Here is a 16,061-nt window from a genome sequence, read left to right on the forward strand (position 1 = left end):
AAAAACAAATATCATATGATATCATTTATATGTGGAGACTTTAAAAAATGATGCAAATTGACTCATTTGCAAAACAGAAATAGACTCACAAACATAGAAAACAAACCCATGGTTACCAAAGGGGATAAGAGGAGGGAGTGAGAAACTAGCAGTTTGGGATTAAGATGTGATACTTTGCTCTACAAAACAGATAAACAAGCACAGGGGAATACAGCGCAAGACAGTGAGAAGAGCACAGGGGACTATCCTCAGTGTCCTGAATAACCTATTATAGAAAAGAATCTGAAACAGAACATACGCACATATACTTGTATAAAAGGATCACTCTGCTGTTCCCTTGAAACTAACACAACATGTAAGTTAACCATACTTCAATTTTTTTAACTGTTTTAAAAAACCGCTTGCAGGTTTAAAAGAAAACTCAGTTCTCGGTCTTACCAACAGCTGCTACTCCGCCTAGCTGACACCCTTAGAATGGGCAGATGACCAAGGGCTCAGGACAGCCCCTCACACACCGCAGGGCGATGTCCCCACTGAGGGCAGTCCTGGGCTTCCGGGTGGGTTTTTAAATTTCCTCCCCTCACTTTCCAGAAGGATGTTGAGGTCGCTCACACGGAAAATAAATGAAAGCTTAATAAGCTAGAAGTGGAAAGTCGGGAACAAGTAAATAAGGGAACACATGTATTTAGCCTAAGATAGTTGCTGTGATTAGCCCTAAATCCAGGCTCCTGCAGCCAAAGGGAAGGGGCCAGCACGCAGAGCAGTTTCCATTCTCAGCAACACAGTCCAGTCCTCAGATGGGACCAGGACCCCCTCGGGGCTCAGTTCTGAGGTTAACGGGCCACTCGGGCCTTTACACAAGAGACGACGGATAACGCCGAGCCCTTGGCAGGTATCTGTACTTCAGCCTTTGCTAAACCAGTGCCGTTTATTTTCTCCTAGGACTTTTAGTCTTTTATTAATAGAACAAAATGTGCTTGTTGCATGCATGATCGATCTAATTTTTCTAAAATAACACATTTTTGCATTGCAGTTTATGCCATGTTGGTAATCATTCTGTTTTAGAGTCCAAAGTATTAAATACTCTCATCCAAACCCATTGTCTTTGCACTGATACTATCTTTCCCCTTCCAGAAGGGGAAAGGATGTGTAGATACATTGGAAAAAACATGCTCAACCTTAGACCAATTTTACATGTGTAATGAAAAGAAAACTACATCCCTACCTATAAGGAGCCAAAGCCAAAACAACAAAACAGTGAAAAGAGGACACAACGCAAGCACGTGCTTACAAACCCGCGTTGTGGGTTCAGCAGATGGATTCAATCATCTGTGTTCAGCGGCATCCAAAACCACAAAGGTGTGGGATTTCAAACTTGCACCATTCACGCTAAATAGAGTCATCACTGAGAATTCAGTGCCCACACGACGTGTGAAATCCCAGGGAAGGCGGCAGAGAATAACCCTGTAGAGCTCGGATCCTGTGCTATTTCCCTCCCGGATGACCTGGCCCTTCTGAGTCACAACATGCACCTCGTTTGCTGAGCTCCACGTGCTGATCGCCCCCCTTCCCACCAGGCATCATCCTAGTCACACGACTCATTTATACGAAACGTATGTCACAGCTCAAGTCCATGTGCCTGTCCCCACTAGACGGAGCGCACCCTGAGCACAGAATCACCTCTTACACGTCTGTGTTGGTGATGCTCACCCACTCATCCAGCAGACATTTAACACTCAATGCAATCCTTAGAGAGAAAGAGAGACAAAAGTAAGATGACCCTTCAGCTCAAGAAGGTACCAAAATAACAACAGAGTCAAATCAGAGAAACCTTCACACCAAAAGCCAGACAGCAGGAGAAAGAGGTATTCCAGGCTCATCTCACCTAGGAAGAGATGTGCAAAGCTCCCTAACAACATTTAGCAAAATATACTGAGAAAGTGTTTTTCAGCAGTGAGGCTTTTTCAGTACAGGCCAGTTGGGCAAGGCCTGTGGCCATGGAGTCAGTGTGGAGAGGGCCGGTCCAGTGGTGCCGTCACTGAGCTCCTCCAGGGCAAGTACAGACGGAGTGAGGGCTGCATCCCGAGGCTAGGCTTGCCCCAGGCGAATGCAAGGGGGTCCTGGGGGTACGGAAGCCAGAGCTCCTTGCAGGGAGGTGATAGACAGTGGGTATGAAATCGGAGCTGCAACAGGAGGAGAGCAAACCCTAGGGCTGGCGGCCTGCTATCAGAAAAGAGTAGACTGATAACTCAAGAGCTCCCAAGGCCAGCCACTTGCAGAGGGTCAGGACTCAAGCAGGCCAGGTGGGAAGGAAGGAAACAGTAGGCATTCAACAGCTTTGCTGAATGAAAATGCACACAGCAGAGGCACTGCAGCACGGATTTCATAAGCTGGTCTGGAATACGCGGTCATCGTGTGAACAGGTGGGTCTGTCCAGGTCGCCACGGTCTGGCCTCCACCTGCCTCCCTTGCCCCATGCTTTGTGTTGCAATAACAAATTGTGTGTTTAGATGAACACTTACAGATGTGCACACACACAGGCGCGCACACACACAGACACACACACACCCTCCGGCTGTCATGTCTACCTAAAATCCACTCCCAGCTCCCTCCAGGCCAAGCCACGCTCACTTTCGCTCCTCCTGGCAGGTCCCATAAGACCTGTGTATCTTTTTATCTCCGCACTCACTGTGTTCCATCGCTAACACCTGACGTGCCCCCCAGGCCTGGACTCTGGGCTCCAGGCTCACCCCTGATCTCCTGCTCGCCTCATTCACAGGAGGGAGCCTGTGCTCAGAAGCTCGTTCGACAGGAGCGGAGCCAGCCTGTCCTGTGTCCTTTATGATGCCAACGGACACCAGGGTCTTTTGGAGGAGGAAAGCACCTCACCAGGAGAGCAAACCCAAGGGCTGGCAGCCTGACTCAGAAAAGAATAGACACATACACTCAAGAGCCCCCAGGGCCAATGACAGCTGTCCTTTGTCCCGTGTTAAGAAGTACTTACTTTTTTCTTTCTTCGGGAATGTTTCTCCATGTCTGTGTACTTTCTGAAAAACAAAAGAGAATCAAGCTTGAAATGTTTAAAGCTCACCAAAAACATCTGAATAAAAATGTGGACCGCTGCCTCGGCCTCAGGAGACACTGACCACCCCGAGGAAGGAGCTAACTGTCCCAGAGGACACAGCCTCCCAGCACATCAGCTTCCGGGAGAGAAAGCACCCCGCTCCCGGGGTGGGTAGTGGTTGACCCAAGGTTGACCCAAGGCAGCACATTTATAGGCACCTTCTGCCCTAAAGCCTTTATAGGCTCTCAGGGCAGGGGGGATGGGAACCCTAACATTTGAAAGTTTTTGACGCTTGTTTAATCACGTTTGCAAACGCGGTTTCTTCACACAGCCCTTGAGAGGATGTGCAGAACAAGCATTCCTGCTCTCCTTGGGCTGGGAGAGAACCCGGGCTCCGGACACGAGGGTTTACTCAAACGCCCCCCAACTGATCAGCAGAACTGGGGCCAAAATCCAGCCCCAAGCCCAGTACCCCCTTCGTTTCCCTTGGGGCCAAACATGAGGAGCTGGATCGGCATACAGCTCGGACCTTCCGTCCCGCGAGCAGCCTCCTGCACGTCGGTCCGCAGAGCCTGGGGCCACCCTGACGACACCGGGAGTCTGATACTCACAGCTGATCGGGAGTCTGATACTCACAGCTCATCCGGAGTCAGGACCCCAAGGGCCCCAGACCCACAGGGCGGTGTCTGCATCTGGCGGCAAACTCAGAAAGGGCGGACGGGACTGGAATCTACAGTCTGATATGTGGAGCTGGGAGCACGGAGGGTTTTCACACAAATACAGCCTGAGAAGCTAGCTGGGTGGGACTTGGAAATTCACGGAGGGGTCAAGCACCATTATGCCCTGGGGACAGACGCAAACCACCTGTCTCATCACCTCAAGGACCGGGAACAGTGAGAAGGGCTCTCTGCAGAAGCAGCCCGCTCCGTCCTCGGGAGCATCGAGGCAGGACGCGGGGCGTGCGTCGGGGCGCCGCCACCGGGCTCTTCTGCCTCAGAGAAGACCCCGGCTGCCCCCCAGGCTGGAGCCCACAGGAGAGCAGGGGTCTCCTCTTCATGTGCCCGCCTGCCCTGTCCCAGATGCCACTGGGGAGTGAGGGACAGTCGTCACAATTTTCAGGGGATGGGACCGCAGCCCCCGTAGTCTCATCCTCCTCCACGTCCCAGCCCCTCCTCCACGACCAAAGACCCACACTCCGGGGGCTCCCTGTTGTCCAGGTCTGGGATCTACTATAAAAATCACGGCTTTGTTCACCAGGAGAGACTGCCCCCCGGCACACACTGCTTTACAGAAGGAAAAGCAAGTTGAATTAAGAAAACAAACTGTGTCAGGTGGAGGGCGGGTTACCATGACAGTGGCCTGGGACCACCTCCATCTTGCACGTTTAGACCTTTGACCTCTGTGACCCCAGGCACCCAGAGAAAGACAATGCACTAGACCTGGGACCTCACCTCGCTGTGACTCTCCCCAACAGCAGAGGTTCCTCCACACCTAAGATTTTGAAAATCCAAAACTGCATCACATATAAAATGAGAAGATCAAATTTCAGAAAAACAGCAGATACCTGATCTGGCCTGAAAACAGCAGATTCCTGAACAGATACCTGAACAGAGGATGAGATGGTGGGATGGCATCACCGACTCAATGCACATGAGTTTGAGCAAGCTCCAGGAGTTGGTGACGGACAGGGAGGCCTGGCATGCTGCAGTCCATGGGGTCACAGAGACTGAACTCCCTGAACTGAACTGGCCACGTGAGGGCGAGGTGCCAGGGAAAGGGCAGGTTTCACCAGGCGAGAAAAAGAACAGAAAGTGCTCACTGTTGGACTTCACTCGGCACCTTCAGGGACTTCCAGTAAGGGAAATTCTTGAAGGCTTCCAGTCCCGCAGCCACATAAAAATGGTTGTCTTGCAAATCCTTAGAGTTGTCCAAAAGATGTCCATTCATTGTAAACAGTCTGCGAATAAAGAAAGAGCAACAGGCTGCAGATTTAAGAGCTGGGATGTCAGGGCCGGGGATGGAGAGAAGGGGCGTCCAGTAGAGAACATGACTGGCGTGTGGGCCACACGGGGAGTAACGGGACTGATGCTCTCTGAGCAAACGTGATCCAAACACGCTGAGCCCTGAGGGGGTGCTCTGCCAGGATTAGGCTTGCTTTCTATTTTTAGATTTTTTAATTAAAGTATATTTTTAATTATGTAAAAGTGCTCAAAGGCCCTTGAGAAGAACACTTTAAGCTGCAGGTTGCTGTTCAATTAATTTTAACTAATAACAGCTAAAATGAATACAAATTGGCTTATATTGTGTAACAATACTTGAAAAAAACCCTGGCATTTATTAGAGAACAATACGCCTTCTTATAAGCACCGAAAGACTAACATACGTCTGCTTTTTATTCTGCATTCTTTCCGGCAAGTATTAATGCACTCATTCATTCATTTAAGAAACCATTCAGTTCACTCAATGTTGAGCATCTGTTAGGCACAAGACAATGAGGTAGGCGTTGCCTTGGATAAAAATATGAGTAAGAAAGTCACTGCTTCCCCAGAGTCAATAGGACCAGAGAAGGGCAAAGTGCCCGTGTCCTGAGGAGAGAAAGACCAGAAGCGACTGTGGGCTTCACTGGGGTGGGAGAATGTGCACAGGGGTTTGAAGGGTGCATAGGAGTTCCCCTCGGGAAGATGGAGGGAAGCCTATGAGGCAGAAGAAGGGGCCTCTGCAGACAGCCGGGACACAGGGGGCTGGCTGCCACCAAAAGGTGACACACGGAGGACCCCAACACTGAATCACGAGCTGGAATCCTAAGGGGAGGACCTCGTCGCTGACTTAGAGTGAGCGGAGGGTGCAAGTGTGGGGTGAGCGGTTTGACAGCACTCAGCTGGCCGCTGTGCATGGGATGAGACGGAGGAAAAGCACTGCGCCCCAGGGAGGAGACGCAGAGCTGGGGTGGAGGACATGCTTACCAACAACTGCAGCAAGCACAGGAGCGGAGACGAGAGAAGGAAGCAGGACACGTGGAACAGGCGGGACCCCCGGGACCCACCCCTCCCTCCACCGCACACCCCCAAACCCCAGCGAGCATGTGACCAGCCCGGGCGCTGGCTCACACACAGCGGCTGGGCCCCCGCCTCAGAAGCGCTGATCCTGTGAGCCCAGGATGGGGCCTGAGCATCTGTTTCCAACCAGGGCAGCTCCTGGCCCTGCTACCTTGGGTCACCTGGAGGGGCAAAAAGGAGACCCCCAGACAGGAAAGAGCGGTGAGACACCTTGGGATTGGAGCCCCGGGCTTCCAGGTGGGAGGCAAGGCTTGGAATTCCCTTCCCCTCCTGCTGTCACCTTGGACAGTCGGTGTCCGTCGCCCCAGAGGGCTCACAGCTCACCAGCAGCAAGTCAGGGAGGGGCAGGCGCCCTCAGCAGTGAGAGGCCCAGGGCGGTGGCAGACTGATCTCCCGTAGCTTGGAGGACAGCCTCCCCCAGAGCCTGGGCCGGGGGCCTGGACCCCAAGGTGCTGGGCGTGGACGGCTAGGGAGACACCACCGGAAGACGTGCTCGGATAGATGGAGCAGGAGCTTGAACAAGGAAACCTTTATAAAATAAGGGAACTAAGAAATAAGCAATTATTTGAAAGAGACACATGTATCCCAGTGTTCATTGCAGCACTATTTACAATAGCTTAGAACATAGAACCAACCTAGATGTCCATAGACAGATGAATGGATAAAGTTCTGGTACATATACACAATGGAATATTACTCAGCCACAAAAAGGAACACAATTGAGTCAGTTCTGATGAGGTGGATGAACCTAGAACCTATTATACAGAGTGAAGTGAGACAGAAAGAGAAAGTTAAATACTGTATTCTAATGCATATATAAAGAATCTAGAAAAATGGCACTGAAGAATTATTCACAGGGCAACAATGGAGAAACAGACATAGAGAACAGACTTATGGACATGGGGAGAGGGGAGGAGAGGCTGAGACGCAGGAAAAGAGTAACATGGAAACTTACATTACCATGTGTAAGATAGAGAGCCAATGGGAATTTGCTGTATGGCTCAGGAAACCCAAACAGGGGCTCTGTATCAACCTAGAGGGTAGGATGGGGCAGGAGATGGGAGGGAGGCTCAAAAGGGAGGGGATATGTGTATACCTGTGGCTGATTCATGTTGAGGTTTGACAGAAAACAGCAAAATTCTGTAAAGCAATTATCCTTCAATAAAAAAATAAATAAATTAAAAAAAAAAGAAATCAGCAATTATTGTTTGTAAGATAAAAACAGAGGAGCCATCCCAGGATGAAGCAGGGAATGATAACAGAACGTGGAGAGCGAAAGTTAGGGGATAAAAATGAGAAGTGCCATCATCCGGACAATAGGAATCCCCAAAGAAGCTAAAACAGGAGCCAAAAGGAAGAAACGCACATAGAAACAATGAAGTTTAAGGTCACAGAGGGAAAGACAGTGGGCAGCTGAGCTGGAAGTACCCCCAGCGAGTGAGAAAGCAGCAAGACCAGGGTCAGGGTCAGGTTCAGCGGCGCGGCCCACCGTGCTCCACAGATGCTGAGAGCGGAAATAGCCAGACCTCGGAGCCTCAGGACTCGGCAGGGACCACTCAGCGCCGTGCTCTCCAGCAGGGACAGGGAGATGGGGGGCCGGGGGACAGGCCACCCTCCCTCGTCCTCGGCTTGCTGCCCGAGGAGGCTCCTCTGCTATCTCAGCCACACCTTCCCCTCCAGCCACAGCCCCGCGGCCTCGACAACTTCGGCCCCCTTCCTCCCTGCAGGGACCACCAGGCTGCCAGCTATGACCTTGGGCTGTCCCTGGACTCACCTCCACACCGAGCTCCTCCCGGGCTGATCCTTCCCCGCTCAGCCACAGACCCATCCACCCATCTGCCCCCTCCCTCACCCCGGGCCGCCAAGCATCAGAGGAAACAGCGGCCCTGCAAGGCGTCCCACCATACATTTGGGGCCCAGGCTCGTGGGGCCCCCAACCCCGCTCGGCCACGCTTCCTCTCCTCTCACTCTCGACTTGCTGTCCCCTGTCCACTCATAAGAGGCCACCTTCCCCACCTCCAGGTCCAGCGCCTTCCATCCGCTCAGGACTTTGTCACCGTGGCCACCTCAGCCCTCTCCTCCCCAGTGCATCACTGACCACACGCACACACGCACACACACACACACACACACACACGCACACATGCACAGCAGCCTCCAGACAGCAAGGCGCTGGCCTGCAAGGCCTGCACGGTGTGGACCCTGGAGGCTGCTCTGGCCTCAGGCCTGGCTGCCTCCCCACAAGGACACCAGCTGCATACAGTGGACTGTCTGCGGTTTCCCCCAGACGCCTCGCTTGTTCCCTATCAGGACTGCCAGCCCATCCCACACTCACAACACACCAAGGGCTCCTCAGGCACTTCACCACATCACAACTCCTGGAAGCAGGTACTGTTCTTACTTCCAATTTCCCAGAGGAGGAGACAGACCTTGGGAAGCTCGGCGCCTCCCCAGAGTGACCCAGGTGCGGCCACTGCGGCCTCCTCCGTCCAAGGACTCCACCCTCTCCGATGGGCCGGTCAGCCCCCCGACTTCTCCTGCCCAGCTCTAACTGCTGGCCACCTGCAGGGGTGTGGGGGTCCCAGGGATACAGTGGGGTCACGGGACATATCTGCCTGGGTAGCCGTGTTCACCACACCTTGTGGGAGGGGGACACTCACTAAACTTCATTGAGTGAATGAACAAAATTGGTTAAAAATAAGTATGGTCCGAAGACTACAGAAGTACTGCCTGCCTGAAGAGTTAAAACCAGAGCTCACGAGCCTCATGTTAGACCTCGCTGGTGCTGGCTAGAAGTTCTCACCGAAACCCCCCACTTCCCGGGTCCCCGGGGCAGGCCGCAGTCTTACTTTCTAACGCCTCCCAGAGGGAAGACCTTCTCCCCAACCATGGCCAGCACGCTGTTCCACTCTGTCAGGCTGAATTTGGGTATAATAATCTTTACAGGTGGAATAAATAATCTTCCATTTGTGAAAACACTGCAAGGATAAAAGGAAAAGACTTTGTTAGTGCCTTAAGCTCTGGGGGAAATGCTGGGTGTTCAAGAAAAACACACACTTACAGAACCATGCAAACCACACAGAGCCCTGAGCTCGGAGAAGGGGGCACAAGTGGTGGGGACTCAGCCTCGTAGGAGAGAGAACATGCCAATGGGCAGAGCTACATTCTATTCTTTAAAAACTATGCCTCTGTCGAAACAGAACTCTACAATGTTGGTGGGAATGAAAATTGATACAGCCACTAGGGGAGACCAGTATGGAGGTTTCTTAAAAAAACTAAAATTCGGATTTCCACATGACCCAGCAATCCCACTACTGGGCACATACCCAGAGAAAACCGTAATGCAAAAAGATGCATGCACCCCAATGCTCACTGCAGCACCATTTACATCAGCCAGGACGTGGAAGCGACCTAGACATCCATCAGCAGAGGGATGGATAAAGAAGATGTGGTACATATGCACGATGGAATAATATTGTTGTTTAGTCGCTAAGTCATGTCTGACTCTTCTGCAACCCCATAGACTGTAACCTGCCAGGCACCTCTGTCCATGCGATTTCCCAGGCAAGAATTGTGGAATGGGTTGCATTTCCTTCTCCAGGGCATCTTCCCGACCCAGGGATTGAACCCACATCTCCTGCATTGGCAGGAGGGTTTTTTCCCGCTGAGCCACATCCAAATGCAAATAATTTAAAATTGGAGAAATACATCTCTCTTTTTTTTCAGGGTAAATGTAAATTTTAATTTAACATGCTTGCACCCAATAAAAAGAATCCATTTTCTCATTAAGGCTCTGTGGCAAGAGGCCTGCAAACTCCAGAGTCCACCTTTTCCCATGTTTAAATGTTGCCCCCAAACAAACCTTGAAAGGATGTCCTGTGCAAGCTGCATCACAACTCATCTGTGGTGTTACTACTATGTTGAAGATTTGCAGCAACATTCCTGAGTGGTGTTCCTAAAGGGTGTACCCCAAAAGTCTTTCCAAACACAGACAGCTACTATTAATTTTTTAAGTAGGAAAAACATTAGATGTTTTTAAATAAGAAGTGTTTTTTCAAAGTAGGAAATAGCACCTGGATCCAGGAATGAATTTTATTATCATGGTGATAATGATGGTGATGGTGGTGGTGGTGATAAAGATAATGGTTTTGGTGGTGGTGATGGTGATGGTGGTGATGGCGGTGATGTGGTAATGGTGACGGTGAAGATGATAGTGATGGTGATGGTGATGGTGGTGGTGGTGGTGGTGGTGATGGTGATGGTGGTGGTGGTGGTGGTGGTGGTGATGGTGGTGGTGGTGATGGTGGTGGTGGTGGTGATGGTGGTGGTGGTGGTGGTGGTGATGGTGGTGGTGGTGGTGGTGGTGGTGATGGTGGTGATGGTGGTGGTGATGGTGGTGGTGGTGGTGATGGTGGTGATGGTGATGGTGGTGATGGTGGTGGTGGTGATGGTGATGGTGGTGATGGTGGTGATGGTGGTGATGGTGGTGGTGATGGTGGTGGTGGTGGTGATGGTGGTGGTGGTGGTGGTGGTGGTGATGGTGGTGATGGTGATGGTGGTGATGGTGGTGATGGTGGTGGTGGTGATGGTGATGGTGGTGATGGTGGTGATGGTGGTGATGGTGATGGTGGTGATGGCGGTGATGTGGTAATGGTGACGGTGAAGATGATAGTGATGGTGATGGTGATGGTGGTGGTGGTGGTGGTGATGGTGGTGATGGTGATGGTGGTGGTGGTGGTGGTGGTGGTGATGGTGGTGGTGGTGATGGTGGTGATGGTGATGGTGGTGGTGGTGGTGGTGGTGATGGTGGTGGTGGTGATGGTGGTGGTGATGGTGGTGATGGTGGTGGTGATGGTGGTGGTGGTGGTGATGGTGGTGATGGTGATGGTGGTGATGGTGGTGATGGTGGTGGTGGTGATGGTGATGGTGGTGATGGTGGTGATGGTGGTGATGGTGGTGGTGATGGTGGTGGTGGTGGTGATGGTGGTGGTGGTGGTGGTGGTGGTGATGGTGGTGATGGTGATGGTGGTGATGGTGGTGATGGTGGTGGTGGTGATGGTGATGGTGGTGATGGTGGTGATGGTGGTGATGGTGATGGTGGTGATGGTGGTGGTGATGGTGGTGGTGGTGGTGATGGTGGTGGTGGTGGTGGTGATGGTGGTGATGGTGGTGGTGATGGTGGTGGTGGTGGTGATGGTGGTGGTGGTGATGGTGGTGATGGTGATGGTGGTGATGGTGGTGGTGGTGATGGTGGTGATGGTGGTGGTGGTGGTGGTGATGGTGGTGATGGTGGTGATGGTGGTGGTGGTGATGGTGATGGTGGTGATGGTGGTGATGGTGGTGATGGTGGTGGTGATGGTGGTGATGGTGGTGGTGGTGATGGTGGTGGTGGTGATGGTGGTGATGGTGGTGGTGGTGGTGGTGATGGTGGTGATGGTGGTGATGGTGGTGGTGGTGATGGTGATGGTGGTGATGGTGGTGGTGATGGTGGTGGTGGTGGTGATGGTGGTGATGGTGGTGGTGGTGATGGTGGTGGTGGTGATGGTGGTGATGGTGGTGATGGTGATGGTGGTGATGGTGGTGGTGGTGGTGGTGGTGGTGATGGTGATGGTGGTGATGGTGGTGGTGGTGGTGGTGGTGATGGTGGTGGTGGTGATGGTGGTGATGGTGGTGATGGTGATGGTGGTGATGGTGGTGGTGGTGATGGTGGTGATGGTGGTGGTGGTGGTGGTGATGGTGGTGATGGTGGTGATGGTGGTGGTGGTGATGGTGATGGTGGTGATGGTGGTGGTGATGGTGGTGGTGGTGGTGATGGTGGTGGTGGTGGTGGTGATGGTGGTGGTGGTGGTGGTGATGGTGGTGATGGTGATGGTGGTGATGGTGGTGGTGGTGATGGTGGTGATGGTGGTGGTGGTGGTGGTGATGGTGGTGATGGTGGTGATGGTGGTGGTGGTGATGGTGATGGTGGTGATGGTGGTGGTGATGGTGGTGGTGGTGGTGATGGTGGTGGTGATGGTGGTGATGGTGGTGGTGGTGATGGTGATGGTGGTGATGGTGGTGGTGGTGGTGGTGATGGTGGTGATGGTGGTGGTGGTGGTGGTGATGGTGGTGGTGGTGGTGGTGGTGATGGTGATGGTGGTGATGGTGGTGGTGATGGTGGTGATGGTGGTGGTGATGGTGGTGATGGTGGTGGTGGTGGTGATGGTGGTGATGGTGGTGATGGTGGTGATGGTGGTGGTGGTGATGGTGGTGATGGTGATGGTGGTGATGGTGGTGATGGTGGTGGTGGTGATGGTGGTGATGGTGGTGGTGATGGTGGTGGTGGTGGTGATGGTGGTGGTGGTGGTGGTGATGGTGGTGATGGTGGTGGTGATGGTGGTGGTGGTGATGGTGGTGATGGTGGTGGTGATGGTGGTGGTGGTGGTGGTGGTGATGGTGGTGGTGGTGATGGTGGTGATGGTGGTGATGGTGGTGGTGGTGATGGTGGTGGTGGTGGTGATGGTGGTGGTGGTGATGGTGGTGGTGGTGGTGATGGTGGTGGTGGTGATGGTGATGGTGGTGATGGTGGTGGTGGTGGTGATGGTGGTGGTGGTGGTGGTGATGGTGGTGATGGTGGTGATGGTGGTGGTGGTGGTGGTGATGGTGATGGTGGTGATGGTGGTGGTGATCGTGGTGATGGTGATGGTGGTGATGTGGTAATGGTGACAGTGAAGATGATAGTGATGATGATGGTGATGGTGGTGGTGGTCGTCATGGTGAGGAAGGTCAAAACACCTTTCTCGCTCGAACACTGAGAACTCTGAAAACCATCTTACCTATTTTCTGTTTGTTTTTAAGTTACAAGGTCTCCATGCGAGCCCTGCATTTGGATGGTTTTGGGGTCCATCTAGTGGAGTTTCTAGCACACCATGTACAGAACAAACCACAGGCCTTAGAATAACTGATTTATCATAGGAAAAAACAGCCTGGAAAAGGAAGTGAGAACCACTGAAAACTTGGGTCAGGACAAAAAATACATATACATCAGGGAAATGTGTCTTTGCCAGGAAGGACCCGTAAGCCAGTAACGTTCCCTTAGGTTTCTATCCATTCTTCAGAAAGAGAGGTCTTTCACGAAATTTAGAAATACCGTCTCTTGTTATTTCAAAACAGTTCTCAGATGAATAAAAGGCCCAGTGGGAAGATCTTGGCTGTGTGCGTGGCTCCCTTGCAGAAGGCTAAGGAAAAGTATCTTAGAGAAATGATGGTTGGGTTTTTGAGGGTGAGTGAAGGAGCAGCTTCGCTAACCAGCAGGTCGTGTTTGTCATAATGCCCTTGGGTGTCTCCGTCGGGGGCTCCGCTGGTTCCGCAGGGGCTTCCCTGCTTCCGGGGCCCCAGATCTTGGCTGATCAGCAGGGACAGGAAGGACAACCGACTGGAAAGCAGAGCCTTGGCTACTCAAGGCTGGGACCAACCCGAGCTGGGGCCCCTCTGACGGGGAGCCAGGACCTGAAAAATCACTGGAATTCCTTCCATCGGGAGCAGGACCAGGAGAGAGGGGACATGCGTCAGCTTCTGTCTCTGGCACCTGGCTGCTACAGAATTCACCCTCAATAGCCTCCACTCCGGCTACCCCAGCTCCCAGTTCAGCAGGGAGGCTTAAAACTACCTTCCTCGCTTGAACATCGGAAACTCGGAAAGCCATCATAACTATTTTGTTTGTTTTTTAAGTTTCGCTGGGAACAGAACTTCTACATTTCTGATCACCATCCAGCAGCTGCAATGGCTAGACTGCAAAATAAATGAAAAAATGGAGACTAAATTGCGTGTTTCTGCCCCCACATGGCCCGGGAACTGCGGTGGGGCAATGGCGTTGGTTCTCCAAAATCAAGGTTCTTGAGAGAACACGTGGCACCTGCAAGGCGGAATTGAACAGAAGGTTCCAGGAAGATGAAAGAGACGTCAGGGTGAGCAGGGGGAGGACGAGGAGGAAGGCAGAGTAGGGAGGCTACTGTCTTTAAGGGGCTCGGGCCTCTGCCCCCACTGGACTCACTTTATTTGTCGGGATGTGCGATGGAAGGTCTGCCACCTGGAAGGCACGCTCATGCCACAGTGAACCACCGGTTTGATCTGCAAGGAGACAAAGGAAGCCCAGAACCCAGGTCAAGCTAAAAAATGCTTGTTGAACACCTATATGACACACCGCATCAGCCCAAAATCTAAGCAAAGGTGGGGCAGCCCCGCTAACAGAACAGACCCCAGAGGGGCCCAGGGAAGCTGCGCTCTGTGCTGGGTGGAGTCTGGGAGCTGCAGCGGCTGAACCCGGCACGGCCTAGAGCCGGTGCTCCACCAGAGAGGACACCACGACGAGAAGCCCTCACGGCGCAGCTGGAGAAAAGCCAGCGAGCGACAAAGAGCTCAGCCAAAACCAAACAGATTTTAAAAATTATATATACTCGTATACTAATAGCCACCAAATCAATGCCATGAATATCAACAACTACCATGAATTTGCAGGCTCAGTATGGAAAGAAAACAGCAGAAATTATCCTTTGCAAAATTCTATTAAGGTATGGCTACCCTAAGAAGCAGCTCTCCACTTGACTGCATAAAATTATGGAAACAATGAACCAGCTGCTTTTCTGTGTTAATGATTCATTAACCCCAATATCACCTGCCTGATTCAATGGCTCCAGCAATTAAATACATGATTCTGGACCTTTCCCCCTGTATTCCATACAATAATCTCCTAACAAGTGTCAGGCAAACACGCTTTTCTGTTGTCTGATGGTGGTGACAGTCTCAAGACTCGTGTCAATCATCCTCCCCAAGAGGCAGGACCCAGTGGGCTTTAGAGCTCTTTATTGAAGGTGGTGGCTTAGACAGTAAACAATCTGCCTGCCATGCAGGAGACCTGGGTTCGATCCCCGGGTTGGGAGGAAGATCCCCTGGAGAAGGAAATGGCAATCCACTCCAGTATTCTGCCTGGAGAATCCCATGGACAGAGGAGCCTGGAGGGCTACAGTCCAAGGGGTTGCAAAGACTCAGACACGACTGAGCGACTAATCAGGGTCATTAAACCAGATCTGTGTCCGTGATGGAAGACACTTGAGGCTGCCAAAGCAGCACGGCTGGTTTGTTGATGCCTACTGTGCACCAGGCGCTGCTGCTGCTGCTGCTGCTAAGTCGCTTCAGTCGTGTCCGATTCTGCGACCCCATAGACGGCCTCCCACCAGGCTCCCACCGTCCATGGGATTCTCCAAGCAAGAACACTGGAGTGGGTTGCCATTTCCTTTTCCAATGCATGAAAGTGAAAAGTGAAAGTGAAGTCACTCAGTCGTGTCTGACTCTTAGTGATCCCATGGACGGAGGAGCCTGGTAGGCTGCAGTCCATGGGGTCACTAAGAGTCAGACACGACTGAGCGACTTCACTTTCACTTTTCACTTTCATGCATTGGAAAAGGAAATGGCAAGAGTACTGGAGTGGGGTGCCAGTGCCTTCTCCACCAGGCGCTGCACAAGGACCTTTATAGGTGTTCGTGTCTGAGCCTCAAAACAACCAGGTAACAAAGAATCAGAGGTTATACAATCTTTCCAAGAACACACAGCTATTAAGTGTCCTGGCCATAATAAGCCATCAAAAATATTTTATTAAAGGTTTTAGCAAAATGGGCACTTGAACCTATGTCGATATAGCACTTAGGAGCCTTTGTTGAGTCATCCATGACTCCAGGACTTTTTCCGTCTCTTTATTACTGTGTGAGCTTGCTCAGTTTGTCTCGCTTCCCTAAGCCTGTTTGTCCGCGTATGCAATGCAGATCAGAGCAGTGTGTGTGCAGTAAGTCAGACAGAAAAAGATGAATATTTCATGACGCTACTTATAAGTCGAATCTGAAAAAAATACAAGTGAATCTATATACAGAGCAGAAACAGACTCACCGACATAGCAAACAAACTTATAG

The 16,061-nt window shown here is 51.8% G+C and overlaps 1 protein-coding gene across 1 annotated transcript in view; it reads right to left on the reverse strand.

The window, feature by feature from the left end:
* Positions 1–16,061, reverse strand: part of DCDC2C (doublecortin domain containing 2C) — a 47,385-nt gene that overhangs the window by 18,198 nt on the left and 13,126 nt on the right. Inside the window, exons 3-6 of the mRNA XM_025282362.2 lie at positions 14,153–14,229; positions 8,970–9,098; positions 4,884–5,021; positions 3,005–3,047 (exon numbers count right to left, since the gene is read on the reverse strand). Of these exons, the coding sequence (XP_025138147.2) occupies positions 3,005–3,047; positions 4,884–5,021; positions 8,970–9,098; positions 14,153–14,229 (387 nt within the window). The remainder of the gene's footprint in view (positions 1–3,004; positions 3,048–4,883; positions 5,022–8,969; positions 9,099–14,152; positions 14,230–16,061) is intronic.

This window comes from Bubalus bubalis, chromosome 3, assembly GCF_019923935.1.
Source record: "Bubalus bubalis isolate 160015118507 breed Murrah chromosome 3, NDDB_SH_1, whole genome shotgun sequence".
Classification (NCBI taxonomy): domain Eukaryota; kingdom Metazoa; phylum Chordata; class Mammalia; order Artiodactyla; family Bovidae; genus Bubalus; species Bubalus bubalis.